Source organism: Procambarus clarkii, unplaced genomic scaffold (genome assembly GCF_040958095.1).
Source record: "Procambarus clarkii isolate CNS0578487 unplaced genomic scaffold, FALCON_Pclarkii_2.0 HiC_scaffold_347, whole genome shotgun sequence".
Lineage (NCBI taxonomy): Eukaryota > Metazoa > Arthropoda > Malacostraca > Decapoda > Cambaridae > Procambarus > Procambarus clarkii.
This window is the reverse complement of record NW_027189380.1, coordinates 194,392-210,709: the sequence shown is the minus strand read 5'-3', so window position 1 is coordinate 210,709 and position 16,318 is coordinate 194,392. Positions and strand designations below refer to the sequence as shown.

General features: G+C 51.5%; 1 protein-coding gene across 2 annotated transcripts in view; it reads left to right on the top strand.

Moving 5' to 3' along the window:
- The window catches only part of LOC138361402 (DNA-binding protein Ets97D-like), a 196,506-nt gene that overhangs the window by 12,947 nt on the left and 167,241 nt on the right, over positions 1-16,318 (top strand). For both annotated transcript variants that reach the window (XM_069320741.1, XM_069320740.1), the window contains exon 3: positions 6,055-6,184. In XM_069320741.1, the coding sequence (XP_069176842.1) occupies positions 6,055-6,184 (130 nt within the window). The remainder of the gene's footprint in view (positions 1-6,054; positions 6,185-16,318) is intronic.

Below are 16,318 nucleotides of genomic sequence, written 5' to 3'. Positions count from 1 at the left end.
AGGAAAACGAACTAACAAGCATGACGTCACACGAGCTGCGCCGCATATCTGCGCAGCTCCCCCCTCCCCGGGAGGGGGAAGGGGGAGCCCCAGACCCCCGCGCTGGCGATCCCTGCCTCAGTTCCTCGGCTGATGGGATAATGCACAGTCGTGTGGCTCCAGCTCCGGTCTTGTCTCAGTGCTGTGACTTGTTTGCAGTGCTGCTCTTACAGTGGTCGTGTAAGCTGGGAGTAGTATTCTCAGGTACTCGGGCTGCATGTGCTTAGGGTCACCTTCCCTGAGTGCCCTGTAAGTACCGCCCTTGGGGCTTGGGGTTGCCTTCCACAAGTCACCTTGGGTCTACCTCTGTTGGCTTTTCGCTGCTTGGCGTTTGGCCGCCCCGAGTGTTTGGGGGTTTTCCTCCCTTGTTTGCCTTGGGGTCAGTGGTAGTTACAGCACTGGTGTTGTGCAGGGTACTGCGTAGCTAGTTTTCACCTATGACAGCGGCCGGCTCTGTTCCCTCTGGGTACGTTGTCCACTTGTGTGGTTTTTCTTTTATATTTGTTTTTGCCTGGTAGGGGGGTCTGCCTTGTGTTCCCTCCCCCCTTATATTAGGTTCGTTTGTGTGGTGGCACCCCCTGCTTCGCCCTCACGGGTGGACACGTCCTGTGGGTTCAGCTTTAGCAGTTTGCTTGATTGTTTTGGGGCGCCGGTTAGCAGTGCCCTGCCTGGGATAACCCTTAGCAGACCCAGTCTAGGGGCCCTGGGAAACCCCCCGGGGGCTCTCGGGTCCGATTGTGGAGACCCTTGCGTCCCCTTTCGCTTTGTGCGAGTTGAGGGTTGCTCTGTCCCTTTGTCTCAGGGTGACTCTCCTTGTTTTTGCCTCCGTCATGCTGCCTGTTGGGTCGGTGACACATTCGACCCCGAGTCCTGCGAGCTTTGTTGCTTGTTCGTGACTCCATTCACCCAGTCTGCTGATGAATTCCCGTGGGTGCAGGCAGCTCGCGCGTTGCAGGGTAGGATGTTGCAATGCGCTCAGGTTTGTCGCTGCCCCGCTTGTGTAGGGATCCAGACTTGGGGGTTTTGGTCGCTTCGGCCTTGGTTCTTCCGCGCCCCCCCTTGTTTTTCCCCCTCCTGCTTCCGGCCCCTACGCATCTGCAGGCTTCGGGGTCGGGGCGTGGTTAGAGGTTCTGAGACTTGGGCAGTTTCAGGGGTTGCCCTGTCCGGGGTAGCTGCGGAGGCATTCGAGTCTGTTCCTCCGGCCGATGCTCTGGGGTCTGACCAGTGGGCCCCTTCTCTTCCAGCTTTCTCGGCTGCTCCGGCTTTTTCTTGTGGGGCCGGGGCTTTGGAGGTCGACTCAGCCCCGGGGCCTGGTGTAGAGGCTCCTGGGGTTGGGGAGAAGCGGCCTTGGGGCCTTGGGCTCCATTGCGCCCCGCCTGGATTTCTGTCCTTCTGAGCGGGGCTTACTGTTGCGAGGAGTGGGGTTTTCTTTCCCCCCCTCTGCATACGATTTGGGCTTGGGTTCTTCTCCTCCCCGGGTTCGGTTCCATGTCCCTGTGGTTTCTTCGGTTCCGTCTTCCGGGGTTTTTCGGCTAACCGCATCTCTTCGCCTGCGGTGCGGTTGGCCTTTGCGGCTTACCTCCCGCGTGTCCCAGAGTTTGCCTCCATACTGGTTCCTTCTGTTCTGGACAGGTTGGGCTCTTTGTAGCCGTTTGCGCTCCTTTGTAGCCGTTTCGGCTCCTTGTAGCAGTTTGGGCTACTGTCGCCAGTTGGGCTACTTCTCGCCTTATTGGGCTCCTTGTAGCCGTTTGGGCTCCTTGTAGCAGTTTGGGCTACTTCTCGCCTTGTTGGGCTACTTCTCGCCTTGTTGGGCTACTTCTCGCCTTGTTGGGCTACTTCTCGCCTTGTTGGGCTACTTCTCGCCTTGTTGGGCTACTTCTCGCCTGGTTGGGCTACTTCTCGCCTGGTTGGGCTACTTCTCGCCTGGTTGGGCTACTTCTCGCCTGGTTGGGCTACTTCTCGCCTGGTTGGGCTACTTCTCGCCTGGTTGGGCAACTTCTCGCCTGGTTGGGCTACTTCTCGCCTGGTTGGGCTACTTCTCGCCTGGTTGGGCTACTTCTCGCCTGGTTGGGCTACTTCTCGCCTGGTTGGGCTACTTCTCGCCTGGTTGGGCTACTTCTCGCCTGGTTGGGCTACTTCTCGCCTGGTTGGGCTACTTCTCGCCTTGTTGGGCTCCTTTTCTTTCGCGTCCTGCGCATGCGCCGTGGGAGTTTGTTTTGGTTCCGGGCGGTGTGCTCACATGTTCTGCTTCCACTTTCTCTCGGGGGGGGGGGGGGGGGCTTCGCCTCTCACTCTTTTCTTAATCCATTCCGTGCCCCGTTGCTTTGGGGGTGTTCTGGGGTGCCGCTGTGGGGAAGTCACGAGGTTTTTTCCCTGTGTTATAGGGTGGGGAGCCTCCTTTGCCGCTCCCTCTCCAGCATGGGCGCCCTGGCCGCCTCCGGCGGCTACGGACTCGAAATCTTGCGTCATAGCCCTTCAGCGCCTATGTTCTGCAGGTGAGTTGGTGCGGTTGGGCGTCTCCTTCGTCTCGACGCTGTTTTTGTTTTTGGAAGTCGGAATGGGTGTACATACGTACTTGAGAATGTGGCCCGTATCACCCGAGGTGCCTACTGCAGGGCTATTAGCCCATACTGGGCAGCTCTTGTTCTCTCCACCTGATTCCTTCCTCGGTTCACGGGTGTCTGCGGGTGGCCTCTTGTCCCTTCCGAGGTGGCTCCTGCCTGTACTCCTCCTACCCCTCTCCTATGCTTGTCTAACCTTGCTTGAGTTCGGGGCCCCGCCTCCACCTTGTTCCGCAGTGCAACAGTGGGGGTGCCTGTTCGGTGGTACGTTTTCCTGTGTCGAGGGTGTTTTGTGCTCGCCTCCTTGTGCTTGCAGGATTTGGTTCTGGCTCTTTGGTTCTGCCTCTCCCCTGTCGTTTGCCTGTCGAGAGGTTTCTGTGCTTCATGGGCGCTCTCGTCTCTGCTCTTGGGGCTGTGTATGGGGTCAGCCCAAGTTGGGCTGCCTAATGTGTTCCTTCGATTGCCTGTTTCACTGCACACATTTCTTCTACCGTCCCTGTGGCTCAGTTTGGTGCTCGGTTTCCGCCTGTGTCCCCTTGTGTGCCACTCATGTACGATTTATCTTTCTTCTGTCGCTTCCTCGGGAGTGTGGTGACGTTTTGCTGCGGTTTTGGTACTGCAGCTGTGTGTCGGGGTTGGTTGTGGCATTATGTTCGGCCCTTCCGTGCTCCCTCTGGGGCCCTCATTCCTTGCCGGTCTTGCTGTGCCGGGCCTGGTTTTTCCATGTTCCTTGGATTCTCTGTCTTGTCCTCGCCTCGTTGTGCTGGTGGGGGATGAGCTTGGGTTCTTCATCTCGCCCCTCGCCGATCCTCCGGTTTCGGTTCTAGTTCCAGAGCCTAGTGGGCTCCCTTCCTTAGTGTTTTTCCCGACTGCCCCGGGGTTTTTCTTGACGCTGGGGCTTTGAGGGGACAGCTCGGCCCCGGGGCCTGCAGGGTGGGTTCTCGGGGCTGGGGCGGGGCTAACGTGAGGGGCCTCAAGCCCCGTTGGTCCCCACCGGGGTATGTCTAACCCTCTGGGCGGGGCTTGCGGTTTTGTGGTGTGGGGTTTTTCTGTTCCCCCTCTCCGCACGTGCTTTGTGGGTGTCGGCTCCTCCCTAGGCTCGGTTTCCTTGTCCATTGTGCCCATTGTTTCCGTCCTGTCGGTGGGTGCTTTTCTACGGTCTTCGCCCCTTTTTTACCGGGACGGGCCTTCTCCATCTTGTCTCCTCTTCTTGGGGTTTCTGCATGACTTTTGGTCTCGGGTGCGACCGGGTTTTTGTGCCTTCGTCCTTTGTGTTTGCTTCTTTTTGTTCTCGAAGGTTCGGGATGGTTTTGCTTCTTCCCTCCGGTCCTTTCTAGGACTTGTGGGTCCTATTCCCGGCAGCTTCTGGGTGTTTGGCCTTCTTGTTCTTTTGTGCATATCTCTTCTCTTCGCGCTGTCTTGGCACTACTCGTTTTCCTGGGGGCGATTTTGCTCCAATTAATGAGTCTTTTCGCTACTGCCCTTCTGCGGGATGTTGGTGTGGGGCGGCTCCTTATGCGGGTTCCTTCCCTGTCGGCTACACTTGTGGCGGTGGACTTGCACGCTTGTGGCATTTTAGTTTTGGTCCTGCGTTTTCTTTTCCCTCCTGGGGCTGTCATAGGATTGGCTTGCGGAGGATGTAGAGGCGCTTGGGGCCGTTCCTGGGTCTGGCACCTTCGTTTCTGCTGCTTGCTTTCGGTATCGATGTTCCTTCTGCGCCGTTTCGCAGGCTGTCTCATGCGTTGTTTCTGCTCCGGCCTGCTTATGCACTGCCTGTGCCATCCTGGTCTTTGGACAGGGTGCTCTCCTGTTTTTCTTCTCCATGGTGGTTGTGGGTCCTTGGTCAGGTTTGCTTTGCCTCAGCTCTCTTTTATGTTGGCATTGGCCTCTTGGGGGTCATGTGGCAGAGCTTCATGCTCTTCTCCAGCGCAGTGGTTTTTGCTCCTATGGTCGTGGTCATAGGTTTCTTCGTCTGCAGCCGTTCTCCCTTTTTCTGGTGAATGATGTGCCTGCTGCTTTCCGGAGGGGTCCTTGGGTTGTTGTCTCGACTTCGTGTTGAGGAGTGGTTCACCGACCGCCTCCCGGGTATGTCCCCTTGTTTTCTTAGGTAGTCTTTGGTGAAGTAGCTCCGGGGAGCCGTAGGGGCTTCCCCCAGAAAACCAGTGTTGAATGTAGTGAAACACCATTTTCTGGATGAGTCTCGGAGGCTCCCCGGCACCCTCCTGCCCTCTGGTTGACGTTTTTTTCGCGGTTTTGATATCCAGCCTCAACTGGGGCGGGGATCGCCAGTGCGGGGGGTCTGGGGCTCCCCCTTCCCCCTCCCGGGGAGGGGGGAGCTGCGCAGATATGCGGCGTGGCTTGTGTGACGTCATGCTTGTTAGTTCGTTTTCCTGGGGGAGTTCTGCCCACTCGTTTGTCGATTTTTGTTCTTAACCACAATAGGGGTTTGTTTTGTGGCGCTTATCTTTCTGGGTGCCTGTCCCGGTCGATGGCAGATATAGAATGCTCCAAATCACATGTGCATTTCTATGGGCCATTGCTCCTCGTGCCTCTCTGAGGGGGCCAGGTTCTGGCTCGTGGTCCCCGGTAGGCCTAGAACTCCACCCACATCGACTGATGCAAAATAGTTAGGGTATCCATATCAGCCATGGATAGCTCCGGGGAGCCTCTGGGACTCGCCCAGAAAATGGCGTTTCATTACATTCAACGCTGTTTTTTTTTTATATTAGCACAATGTGTACCATTTCTGGTCAATGAATTTTGTTCTATTGTCAGGAACAGGAAGCCTGTTAGGCTTATCAAGATATCACCCTCCATCCCCGACCCTAGGCTAGTGGCTGACCTCTTCCCCTAGGATGCAACACACAACAGGTGACTAACTGCAGAGTACATATTTACTTCTAGTTGAACAGAAGCATCAGATTTAAGGAAAACTACTCGAACATCTTGTCCAGCCCGGGAGTCACATTTGGAGTCACATCAGTTGTCAGACGACTACAGTTGTGAGATGACTACTCAGTCTGCTGCATGGTATAATTGTTACCGGGTGGCGTATTCTTATTTATTTTCTGTTTATACGGGCAAGAAATCGTGTACCACAATGGTCTATATCCTCAACTCGCAATCATAGATCCCGGGTTTGATCCCTGGGTGGGAAAGACATGGTTGGGCAAATTTCTTTATACCTTGTGCCTCTGTTCAGTAAATAGGTACCTAAGAGTTGGGCATCTGTTGTGGTTGCATTCCAGCTAAGGTCAGTAGCCGACATAGAAGGGACTATGATAAGCCTAAGTACAGACTTCCTGTCTGTCGTCGTCATGGACAGGAAGTCTGTCCCTGACGACGAGAGTTGTTAATGTACGTCATGATAGTATGATAGATAGTATAATTATATCGTGACGTTGATTATCTTGTGCTGCAAGTTGAGTATATTTTTTTAATTGTATCTCCCCAGTCAACCCATTCAAATTTATGCAATTGATATGGACATCAGCGAGACGATGGGAACCCTTAAGTCACGAGCGGCTGAAGCTTTACATCTTGACCTACAGAGTTTTGTTGTGTCTGTTTTATCCGAAAGAGAGGTACGTGCAGTGTGTATTGTGCATTTTTGTTGAATATGGAGGAGGTAAAGAAAGTATTTTGTATTATTGGAGTGAGGGGTGATGGTTATACTGTAGTGGGTACAGGGTATTTTGTATTTTGTAATTTACCAGAATTTACCCAAGGATAATATTGTAATGTGATATTATTATGGCTTGCAGTATGCTGGAGTAACTTCCATAATTCCCTTCTAAACCTGGTTACACTGAAATGATGATAGAGATGAAACTTAAGTGAAACAACTGTATCTTTTCAATTCAGTATAATAAAAAAAAACAAAAAAACTCATAATAATATAACAAACACCCCCCATACTCTGTGTAGAGTTTACACAAGCACTTGAGCTGGACAGTGGAGTGCTGGTCTCGCTTTATGCAGGTCGGCGTTCAATCCCCGCCTGTCTAAGTGGCTGGGCACCATTCCTTCCTCCCATTCAATCCTTGATGCCTGCTAAATAGTTGTAATGGCTTGGTCCTTTCTACTGATAATTCCCTTCCCTTCTGTATAAAGTGCCTATTGCACTGCCTGAGCCTGTTCCATCTCCTTGGTTATCTTTAGGTCATCTTGAGATGATTTCGGGGCTTAGCGTCCTCATGGCCCGGTCCTCAACCAGGCCTCTTTTTGTTACACACCCCAGGAAGCAGCCCATAGCAGCTGTCTAACTCCCAGGTACCTATTTACTGCTAGGTAACAGGGGCATCATGGTGAAAGAAATTCTGCCCATTTGTTTCTGCCTCCACCGGGGATCTAAACCAGAACCTCAGGACTACGAATACGAAGCGCTGTCCACTCAGCTGTCAGGCCCCCCTTGCCCGGTACTTTTCCTTCAGCTGCTTGGTTTCTGGTGTCCTGTTTGGTCTGGAGCCCTCTTCTTTCAGCCTTGTTGGTTGTCTTGCTCGTTACTGTTGGCTCACTGTTGGCTCCTTTTCTGGCGAAGTCAAAGCTCCTTGGTCGTTGTTCCTTGGTTCAGCTGGAAGTGCATCTTGTGTTGTCTTTAGTGTTTTTTTCTGTGGGGAGCCCCAACGGCTCCCTGGAGCTTATCGGGCTAATGTATGTTACATTAGACCGAGACATTAGCTATGGAGTTCAGACCTACCAGGGACCAACGCCATAACCTGGCCTCTTCAGAGAGGTTGCAGGGAGCAATGGCCCTGGAATACTCCCTTGTGGTTGGGGGTTTTCCTTATCTGCCATCGACCGGGGTTAGATGGTAAGAAACCAAAGCAAAAAACCGAACAGAGGTAAAAACTCCCTACAATCCCAAGGAAACAAGCAATCAATCAATTATCACACTCTACTGCCGTGCTGCTTGACCGCGCAGCCCTTCCCTCCCCAAAATGGGGAGGAGGGGGGGTCCCGAACCTCACTGCGCCGTCTGCCTAGCACTTCAGTTCATAAGCTAGTGTCAACCGGGACAGACGCTTCTCTGGCCTCAAATTCCTGGGCAGTGTTTGCCCTGTGTGGTGTTCTCTGCTGTCTTGTGGTTGTGTGTGGTGGCCAGGAGTACCTTATCAGTGCCGGGGCTGCATGTGCTTATGGGCTTCCTTCCATAAGTGCTCTCGTGAGTACTGCCCCTGCGTGTCAGGGTTATCTCCCCTGGGGGCATTCGGAAACCGTAGAGCTTCATTCGCTGCCGTAGAGGTTCTTGCTGCTCGGCATTTACCTCATCCTTGGGGCCAGCTGGGGCTTGGGGCCCCTTGTTTGACCTTGGGTAGGGAGTGGTGGTGTGCTGGTTAGGGCGTCAAGGTGTTGAGCAATCTGCCACCTACGCAGCGATCGGTTCCTGTTGCCTCTGGGGATGGTGTACTTTTGCGGGTTTTTCTTTTGTTTTGTTTTTGTTTGCCGGGTGGGGGGTTCTGCTTAGTGGGACTATAGTTCCCCTGATACTGTTTTGGTGGCCCTCTGCTAGGCCCCCGTGCTTGTACACATCACAGGGGTTTCAGTGTTATCATCTATCCCATGTTAGTTTTGGTTTTTTAACCGGTTAGCAACACCTTGCCTGGGCTTCCCACAGTTGTTACCCTAGGGGCCCCTGGAAATCCCTGTCGGGGCTCGGTGGATCCATGGATGCGTCTCCAGAGTTCCAGCCTGCCTTGTGCGGGTTTAACCCTTTAACTGTGCGGCCTATAAATATGACACCCCCCCCCCCCAGTGCGCAGGAAATAAATTCTCTTGAAAAAATTATTTTGTTTTTTTAAAGTGTCAAAAACCCTTCCCCCAGTATGGGTATGTCAAAAAAATTTCAAACTTGTACTTACTTTGGCTGCTATGGGGTCCGTAACTTGGCGCGTGACGTCATCATTCCCCGTTCGCCCATGAAGTAAGCTCCCGGGGCCGGTGGGGCGCCCGGGTTGCCGCGATTATATTTTTGTTCATTTTTTGTGCACGGTTCCAAATACATTTTATTTGTTTTTACGTGCTAATCCTATGTATAATGAACATGTACACTATATTATGGCAGTAAAACATCCGTACTGTCTGAGGACACTGTGTTACGTGCATGACACTTGTGTACACATATGTTGCACATCTTTACCATGTATCATGCTAGTTTATGTATATATACAATCTATTTACACACTATACACTGTCACACACTATATACATTCATCATCAACACACTCAGAACACCGCGAGTGAGAGGAGCCACACCCAGCCAGCCCTCCCTCACTCCAACATCTTACTCGCCAACATTGCTCCTCCCACCATACTGTTATTGTATTAATTACACGATTTACACATGTTATATATACCTATCTACATGTTTTTTTTACCAGAACTATGCAAGTAAGCTGGTATTGTGTCCAAACAATACAATGGCCATCATACACTGCATGACAAATCACACAGCAGACAACGCTACGATTACGACGTCACCTCCCTCACCAAAATAGCTCCTCACAACATACTCCTGGTGCTGTTACTACACTATTCACACACACTGTATATACCCATGTACACGTGTGTTCCCCATAGCGAACCACGAAGCTAGTACAGTGAGCAAAACAAGAGTTACTGCCACACAGTGAGGCTACCTCAATTCTCTCCCTTCCTCCCTCCCTCCCTCACCAAAATTCCTTCTTCCTACGCACAATGCTCATTATAACCATAATCCTGGTCACTAATACCTGTAAATGAATAATTGGTTGTGGAGGATTTGCACGCCCGTGGACATTTGGCTTCAATCTTACGTTTCTTTTCCCTTTCTCGAGCTGTCTTCTGCCTGGCTTGAGGAGGATGTGAAGGCGTTGAGTGACGGGTCTTTGTCTGGGGCGCTGATTTCAGCAGCTAGGGCGTCGGCTGCATTGCACAAGTTTATTTTGAAAAGGAACCTAAAAAGTCGTTTGAAGATTCCTAGATGGACGAAATAATGCTGTGGTGCTGTGGCTAGCGCTGTGAACATCGTGAACAGCATAGAATCACTGATATTCGAACATTGTACCCAGTCATTATCACACTCGGGCTCTTCTCTAATACTATCATGGCTAAATAAAACAGATTATATATATATTTTGATAATATTTGGCGATGCTGTGGTCACACGCTGAACAGCAGTGCTGTGCGCTCATGCTGCGAGCACCAGCCTTGGTTGCTCACTCACTACTGAGGCTCTGACACCCGGCAATGTGGACCATGATTTTTTTTTAAGATGGCGTCTGTTTACAAGAGCCCTGAGGAAGCTGATGTGAACCCCATGTAGCCGCGGGAGTTTTGAATGGAACGTGAAAAATAAAAACACCTGGAGGCGTGTTGCGCACCTGAAGCCTGGGCCTGCAGGCGCGTTGCGCAGTTAAAGAGTTAAACGTTGCTGTGTGCCCTTGTCTCAAGGTGACAGTCACCTGTTTTGCCTCCGTCATGCAGCCTGTTGGGTCAACAACACATTTGACCCGGAGTCTTGTGAATCGTGTTCTCTGCTTGTGCTCCAGTTTTATTCTGATGTTGCTGTTTGGTTCCCACCCGGATGCCCCGAGGCTGCCCTGTTTTGGTTTTAGAGACCCGGACCTGAGGGCGTTAGTCGCTTCGACTTTGGCTTTTTCCGTGCTCCCTGGTCCTTCCCCTGTGGTTCATCCTGCACCTCCCCCCCCCCCCCCCCCCGTTTATGGCTCCCAAATGTCTGAGGGTTTTCGATTCGGCACAGGGTTTAGTTGGTAAAAGAGGCTCGTGTGGCTTCGGAGGCTGCCCCATTCAGGTCAGAGACGTAGGCATTTGAGCCGGTTCCTCCTGCCGAGGCTTCTGGGTTCCACCAACAGGCCCCCTTCTTGTCTGCCTTTCCCCTGGATTTTGCCTTTTCTTCGGGGGTGGAGGGTTTGGAGGACGGCTCTGCCCCGGGTCCCGACGTGGGGAATCTTGGGGCTGGGGAGGAGTCGACCTGGGGGCCTTGGGCCCCCTTTGACCCCCACTTGGGTGCTTTTGCCTTCCTTGCAGGACTTATTGTTGCAGGGGGAGGGGGTTTCTTACCCCCTTCCCTGTATTAGTATGATTTGGGTTCGGTTCCTCTCCGGGTTCGGTTCCAGGCACCTTTGGGTACGTCGGCTCCGTCTTTCCAGAGGTTTTCTACTTCCCATATCACCACAAAGGAGGCTCGGGAGGCTCTTGCTGCATACCTATTGCGAGACCCAGTTTATGCTTCTGTGACGGATCCATCCTCTTTCGAGTTCGGTTCTTCTTCCCGCTTCCCGCGTTTCGAGGTTCCGAAGTCTTCCTGGCTGGCAGACTGCCCATTCTTTTTTGTTGAAGGCGTGGCATGGGTTCTGTCGGACCCGCACGCTTGATTGGCGTGAAACTTCTACAGTTCTGCAGGTTTACCTGGGGGGCGAGTTTGAGCACCTTAATGCATGCTTGTTCACTCTCGTGCTTTCTCGGGATGTTGGCCTTTTCCAGCTTCACATGCAGGTTCCTCTTCTTTCGGCATCGTTGGTTGTGGAGGATTTGCACGCCTGTGGACATTTGGCTTCAATCTTACGTTTCCTTTCCCTTTCTCGAGCTGTCTTCTGCCTGGCTTGAGGAGGATGTGGAGGCGTTGAGTGACGGGTCTTCGTCTGGGGCGCTGATTTCAGCAGCTAGGGCGTCGGCTGCATTGTTGAAGCTCTTTGCACCCATCCTAAAGGAAGCTGTGTCTCTATTTTTTTGCTTCTCGCCTCGCTTGCCGTCAGGCTGTGCTCGCCCTCTCTTTGGAATTTGCTTAGGCCCTGGCTCTTAAATTTTTGTCTTCGTTTTGTCCATTGCTGTTTGCAGAGGCTGTGGTCTCGCAGTTTCTGCAAGCAGCTTTGTCTAGTTGTTGTCCTATGACGGACTTGTTGGTTCTCCGGGGCAGTCGTTTTTGGCCGCCTCGGAGAGGTCGTACCAGGGTTCAGGGTTCCGCTGGTCAAGGTGGGCTTCTGGTGCCAGTTTCTGAGGCGTCTTTGCCTTCGGTGCCAGCGTCGTCTGGTCGGCACAGTGATAGCCCTGTTCGAAGTTTGGTTTCTCATAAGGGGGCATCGGCCCTTTAGTGGTTCGCCCTGTTGATGGTGCGACCTGCGTGCTGGCATACCCGCCAGGTCGGGTTTGGCTTCAGCGTCTGTTTTGATTCCTTTGGGGACGCCCCTTCTGCCTCTCTCGCGATCGTTGGGTTCGTCTCTTGGCTGGGGCTTTGTGACCAGTGCTCACCAGGCCGGCCAGGGACGGTGGGGTCTGTCCTTCTGTCGGGCACACAGCACAGTTCAGGAGTTCGCGGCAGTCTGGTTCATGCTTCGGAGGGTTCAGGTCGCTCGGGGATCGACCATCCGGCTCCATTTAGACTGTTCTCCGGTGGTTCATTGCCTGAACCGTGGGGGTTATCTTCGGTCCTTGCCTCTTTGGGGTTGGTCCCTTCAAATGGTTCGTCTGCTGGATTCTCGGGGTTTGGCTCTCCGTTCGATTCATATCCGGGGAGTGTCCAACGTCCTAGCGGACAGCCTGTTTCACTTCATTCCTCTGTCCACGGAGTGGACGATCGACGACGACTCATTTCGTTGGATCTGCCAGACGTAGACCTCTTTGCGTCTTCCAGTCTGTGACGCCCTTCCCCGACTGTGAGGCATTCGCAGTGGATGCCTTGTGGCAGGACAGGTTGAGGTGGGGTTACCTGTACCTCTTTCCCCCCCCCCCGGTCCAGCTGTTGCTTCAGGTTCTGGCTCAGTTAGAGACCTTCCCAGGGAAAGTAGTCCTTGTGGCCCCTTGGTGGCTGGCCCAGCCTTGGTTTCCGGCGCTGTTTGCTCGGTGTTCGAACCCGGGGAATTTCCTGTGGCTCCGCCTTTTTCAGCAGGTCAGACCGGTCCGGTACAGGGCTGGTTCGACCTTCTCCTCTGCTCTTCGCGTCTGCTCTTTTTGATGCGGGTGTATCACCATTTCTATGGTGATACACCATTTATATTGTGAAATGGTACCATGTATCACCATTTCTATGGTGATCAGGTGGCTCCGTTGATGGTGTCCCACCTGAGAGGTTTGTCTCGGCGACAGTATGAAGTTTCCTGGCGTTCTTTTCGCCATTTTCTGGCTCTTCGTAGGTTGTCTTCTCTTTCAGATCGGGTTGTCTTGTCCTTTCTTTCTTGGCTTTTTCAGGACCGTCATTTGATGCCTAATACTGTCACCTCGTATTGTGCGGCGCTGGCGGAGCTGCTCCAGCTAGCATTCGGGGTGGACGTCACATCCGCCCTGTTCCGTAAGCTTTCTCGTACTATGTTTCACCTCTGGGCCTGCTCGTGTGCCCCCTGAGCCATCCTGGTCCTTGGATAGGGTGCTCTATCTTTCCTCTTCTCAGTTTGTGGTGGCCCCTTCGGTTCAAGATTGTTTTTCCAAGGCTTTGTTTTTGTTGGCATTGGCCTTTGGAGGTTGGGTAGGGAAGCTTCATGCTCTCCTCCAGCGCAGGGGTTTCTGCTCTTTTGGTCCTGGGGTAAGTTTGTATGTTTGCAGCCTTCTCCATCTTTTCTGGTGATGAACGAGACGGCTGCTTTCCGGAGGGGTCCTTGGGTTATTGATGCTTGGTTGGCTCGGCCGGGGTTGCATTATGTGTTGTGTCCGGTTCTGGCTCTTCGCCATTACCTGCGCGCCTTGGCTGGTGTGGCTGGGGATATGCTTTGGGTTGATCCGGTTTCCCTCGTTCCCTATTCTAGGGCTCGGGTATCCCAGGTTGTCCGCAGGGTTAAGTCTAGCCAGCCTGCGGTCTATCCTCGCACCCATGACGTTAGGAAGTTTGCAACTTTGGCTGCCGTGTTTGGTAACATGTCTTGGGCTCATATTCGGGCACGTGGAGTTTGGAGGTCAAACAAGGCCGCCCGTATTTGGTGAACGTGCCTTTTCCTCTGCATTCTTGTGTTGCTTTGGGTCGCAGGTTGCAGCCAGTTGTTTTGACTTCGCTTTGAGGAGTTTGTGGCCGCCACCTCCCGGGTAAGTCCCTATTTTCTTTTTCTTTGGGTATGTAGCTCCAGGGAGCTGTAGGGGCTCCCACAGAAAACCAGTGTTGAATGTAATGAAACGCCATTTTCTGGGTGAGCCCCGGAGGCTCCCTGGCAACCCTCCCTTCCACTGGTCGGCAATTTTTTCGCATTGGTTGAAGCTTAGCTTCCGAACTGAAGTGCTAGGCAGCTGCTGCGGTGAGGTCCGGCCTCTTCTTTTGCAGATGTTCCACTCTTCAGCTGTCTTGACATATCTCTCCTGGGCTGCTTTTGGGAGTCATGCTTTCTGGCAGTTCTGTGTCTTCTCTCTGTGCTCGGTCCCTGGCGCCCTTGTGTGGTTTTGGGGTCATGTTTTTGTGGCGGTCTGTCTTAGTTTTGTGTTGCTTTCTGCGGAACTCTCGCCTCCCTGGTTGTTGCCCCTTTTGTTTCTTCTCTGTGGTTATGTAGCTTCAGGGCATGACAAGGGGCTCCCCTCCCCAAGAAAACCAGCATTGAATATAATGAAGTGGCAATTTCTGGGTGAACCCCAGAAATTGAAGCAGCTCAAGTGGCTTCTTGACATCCTCCCTCTGCAAGGAAGTCAGGGGTGTTTTCATCATCATAGAAGTGAGGGTGGAGCAGCCAGCTGGCCCAAGCTGGCTGCCTCTTTCCCCCCCCCCCCATACGAGGGAGGAGGTGAGGTGAATAAACTTGCACTAGTTTCGTGAATTTGAAATCATTTGTCTACATTGTTTTGAGTTCTTTTGGCAGTTTGGAGGTTGCAGTCTGGTTTCTAACCAGATTGCAACTTTTGTTTTGCAGACTTTCTGAGTGCCTTCCCTGGTGGTGGCAGACATGAATAAATTCATAGAAATTTTATCATGTGTGTCACTTCTCTCTGCGCCTCTCTAGCGGGGATGCCAGATTTTGGCTCGTGGTTCCCAGTACTGTAGGTCTAAATGAACTCCACAACTGATGACACCTAGTATTTTTGGCACAAAATCAGCATAATAGCTTCAGGGAGCAACAGGCACTAACCCAAAATATGTTTCGTTACATTCAATGTTGGTACTTTTGTGCAGTGGTGAGAATAACCCTCTATCAATAGCCACACATTGAGGGTTAACTCTTCCACTGCACAAATTATATGAATGTTTTAGAGTATTGCGTAATATTTAAAAGTCCTGTGGGTACATGGGGCTTGCATCGGCTTTCTCAGGCCTCCAATACATGGGACAACAGTTTGAAAAAAATCCCAGGCACCGGTCCTGGGTGTGAAGGCACCAGTACTGAGTGAGCTACGAAGGCTGGCACAGGTAGCACAAACTAACACCACCGCTGTTAAGCTTATGACCACAGCGTCACTTAAGTGACAAAATATGTACGTAATTGCTATTATTTTGTGATCATAGTATCATAGAAGAGCTTGACTGTCGTAAATAATATATACAATGTTCAGATATCGGTGAACACACAACGCATTTATGATGTTCACAGTGCGAGGCAGGCAGCCACTGCACTCGTTACACACAGAGAAATCACACTAACATGATATATCAATGAACAAATCCACAGGAGTCATGATGAGGGTTTGGACCTTTGCGCTGGGTGTTCCAGACTACGGCGTGCCTGCTAACAACCAACTCACAGGTTCGGACCCCCTTGTCATGGCTCCAGTGGATTTGTTGACAGCACTCATTATTTAATCCATCTAAGCATCTTAAAATAACAGCATATGTTTCTTTACAAAATTAACTTGTGGAAAATTATTAATTTTCAGGAGTTAGTGACCAGAATTCTGATAATAGCAGCATTGTATCGAGAATTAATGATGTGCGTAGTATGGTGGGTGGAGGAATTTTGCCGAGTGAGGTAGCATCATCAGTCAAATGATGTGTAATTACCTAAGTGTAGTTACTGGATGAGAGTTACGCTCGTGGTGTCCCATCTTCCCAATACTGTACTCTGTCATATAACGCTTTGAAATTACTGACGGTTTTGGCCTTCACCACCTTCTCACCTAATTTGTTCCAACCGTCTACCACTCTGTTTGCGAAAGGGAATTTTCTTATATTTTGTTTAGTTACTTTATATCTATGGCCTCTTGTTCCTGAAGTTCCAGGTTTCGGGAATATTTCCTTATCAATTTTATCGATTCCTGTTACTATTTTGTACATAGTGATCATATCGCCTCTTTTTTTTGTCTTTCATTTTTTCTTCCATAGTTTTGGGATATTTAATGCCTCTAACCTCTCCTCGTAGCTCTTGCCCTTCAGTTGTGGGAGCCATTAAGTTGCATATCTTTGTACTTTTTCCAGTGCATTGATGTGCTTCTTAACCCTTTAGTTGCGCAAGACATCATATGATGTGTTGAGTGACTTGCAGTAACTTGCGCTCGGCATCATATGATGTTTTGGAGTACTACGCAAGATTTAAACGGCCCGCGGATACACGGGATTCACCACACCTTCATCAGGGCTCTTGAAAACAGATGCCATTTAAAAAAAAAATTGTGGGCCAAATTCCCGGGTGTGAGGGGGCCTCAGTATTGAGTGAGCCACCAAGCCTGATGCATGCAGCATGAGCTCACAGCACTGCTGTTTAGCTTGTGACCACAGCATCACCTAAGAATGCCATAATATACATTTGCATGCAATTATTTAGCAATATTATTACAGAAGACCCCTGACTGTGATAAAAATGACCAGGATTCTGATAATA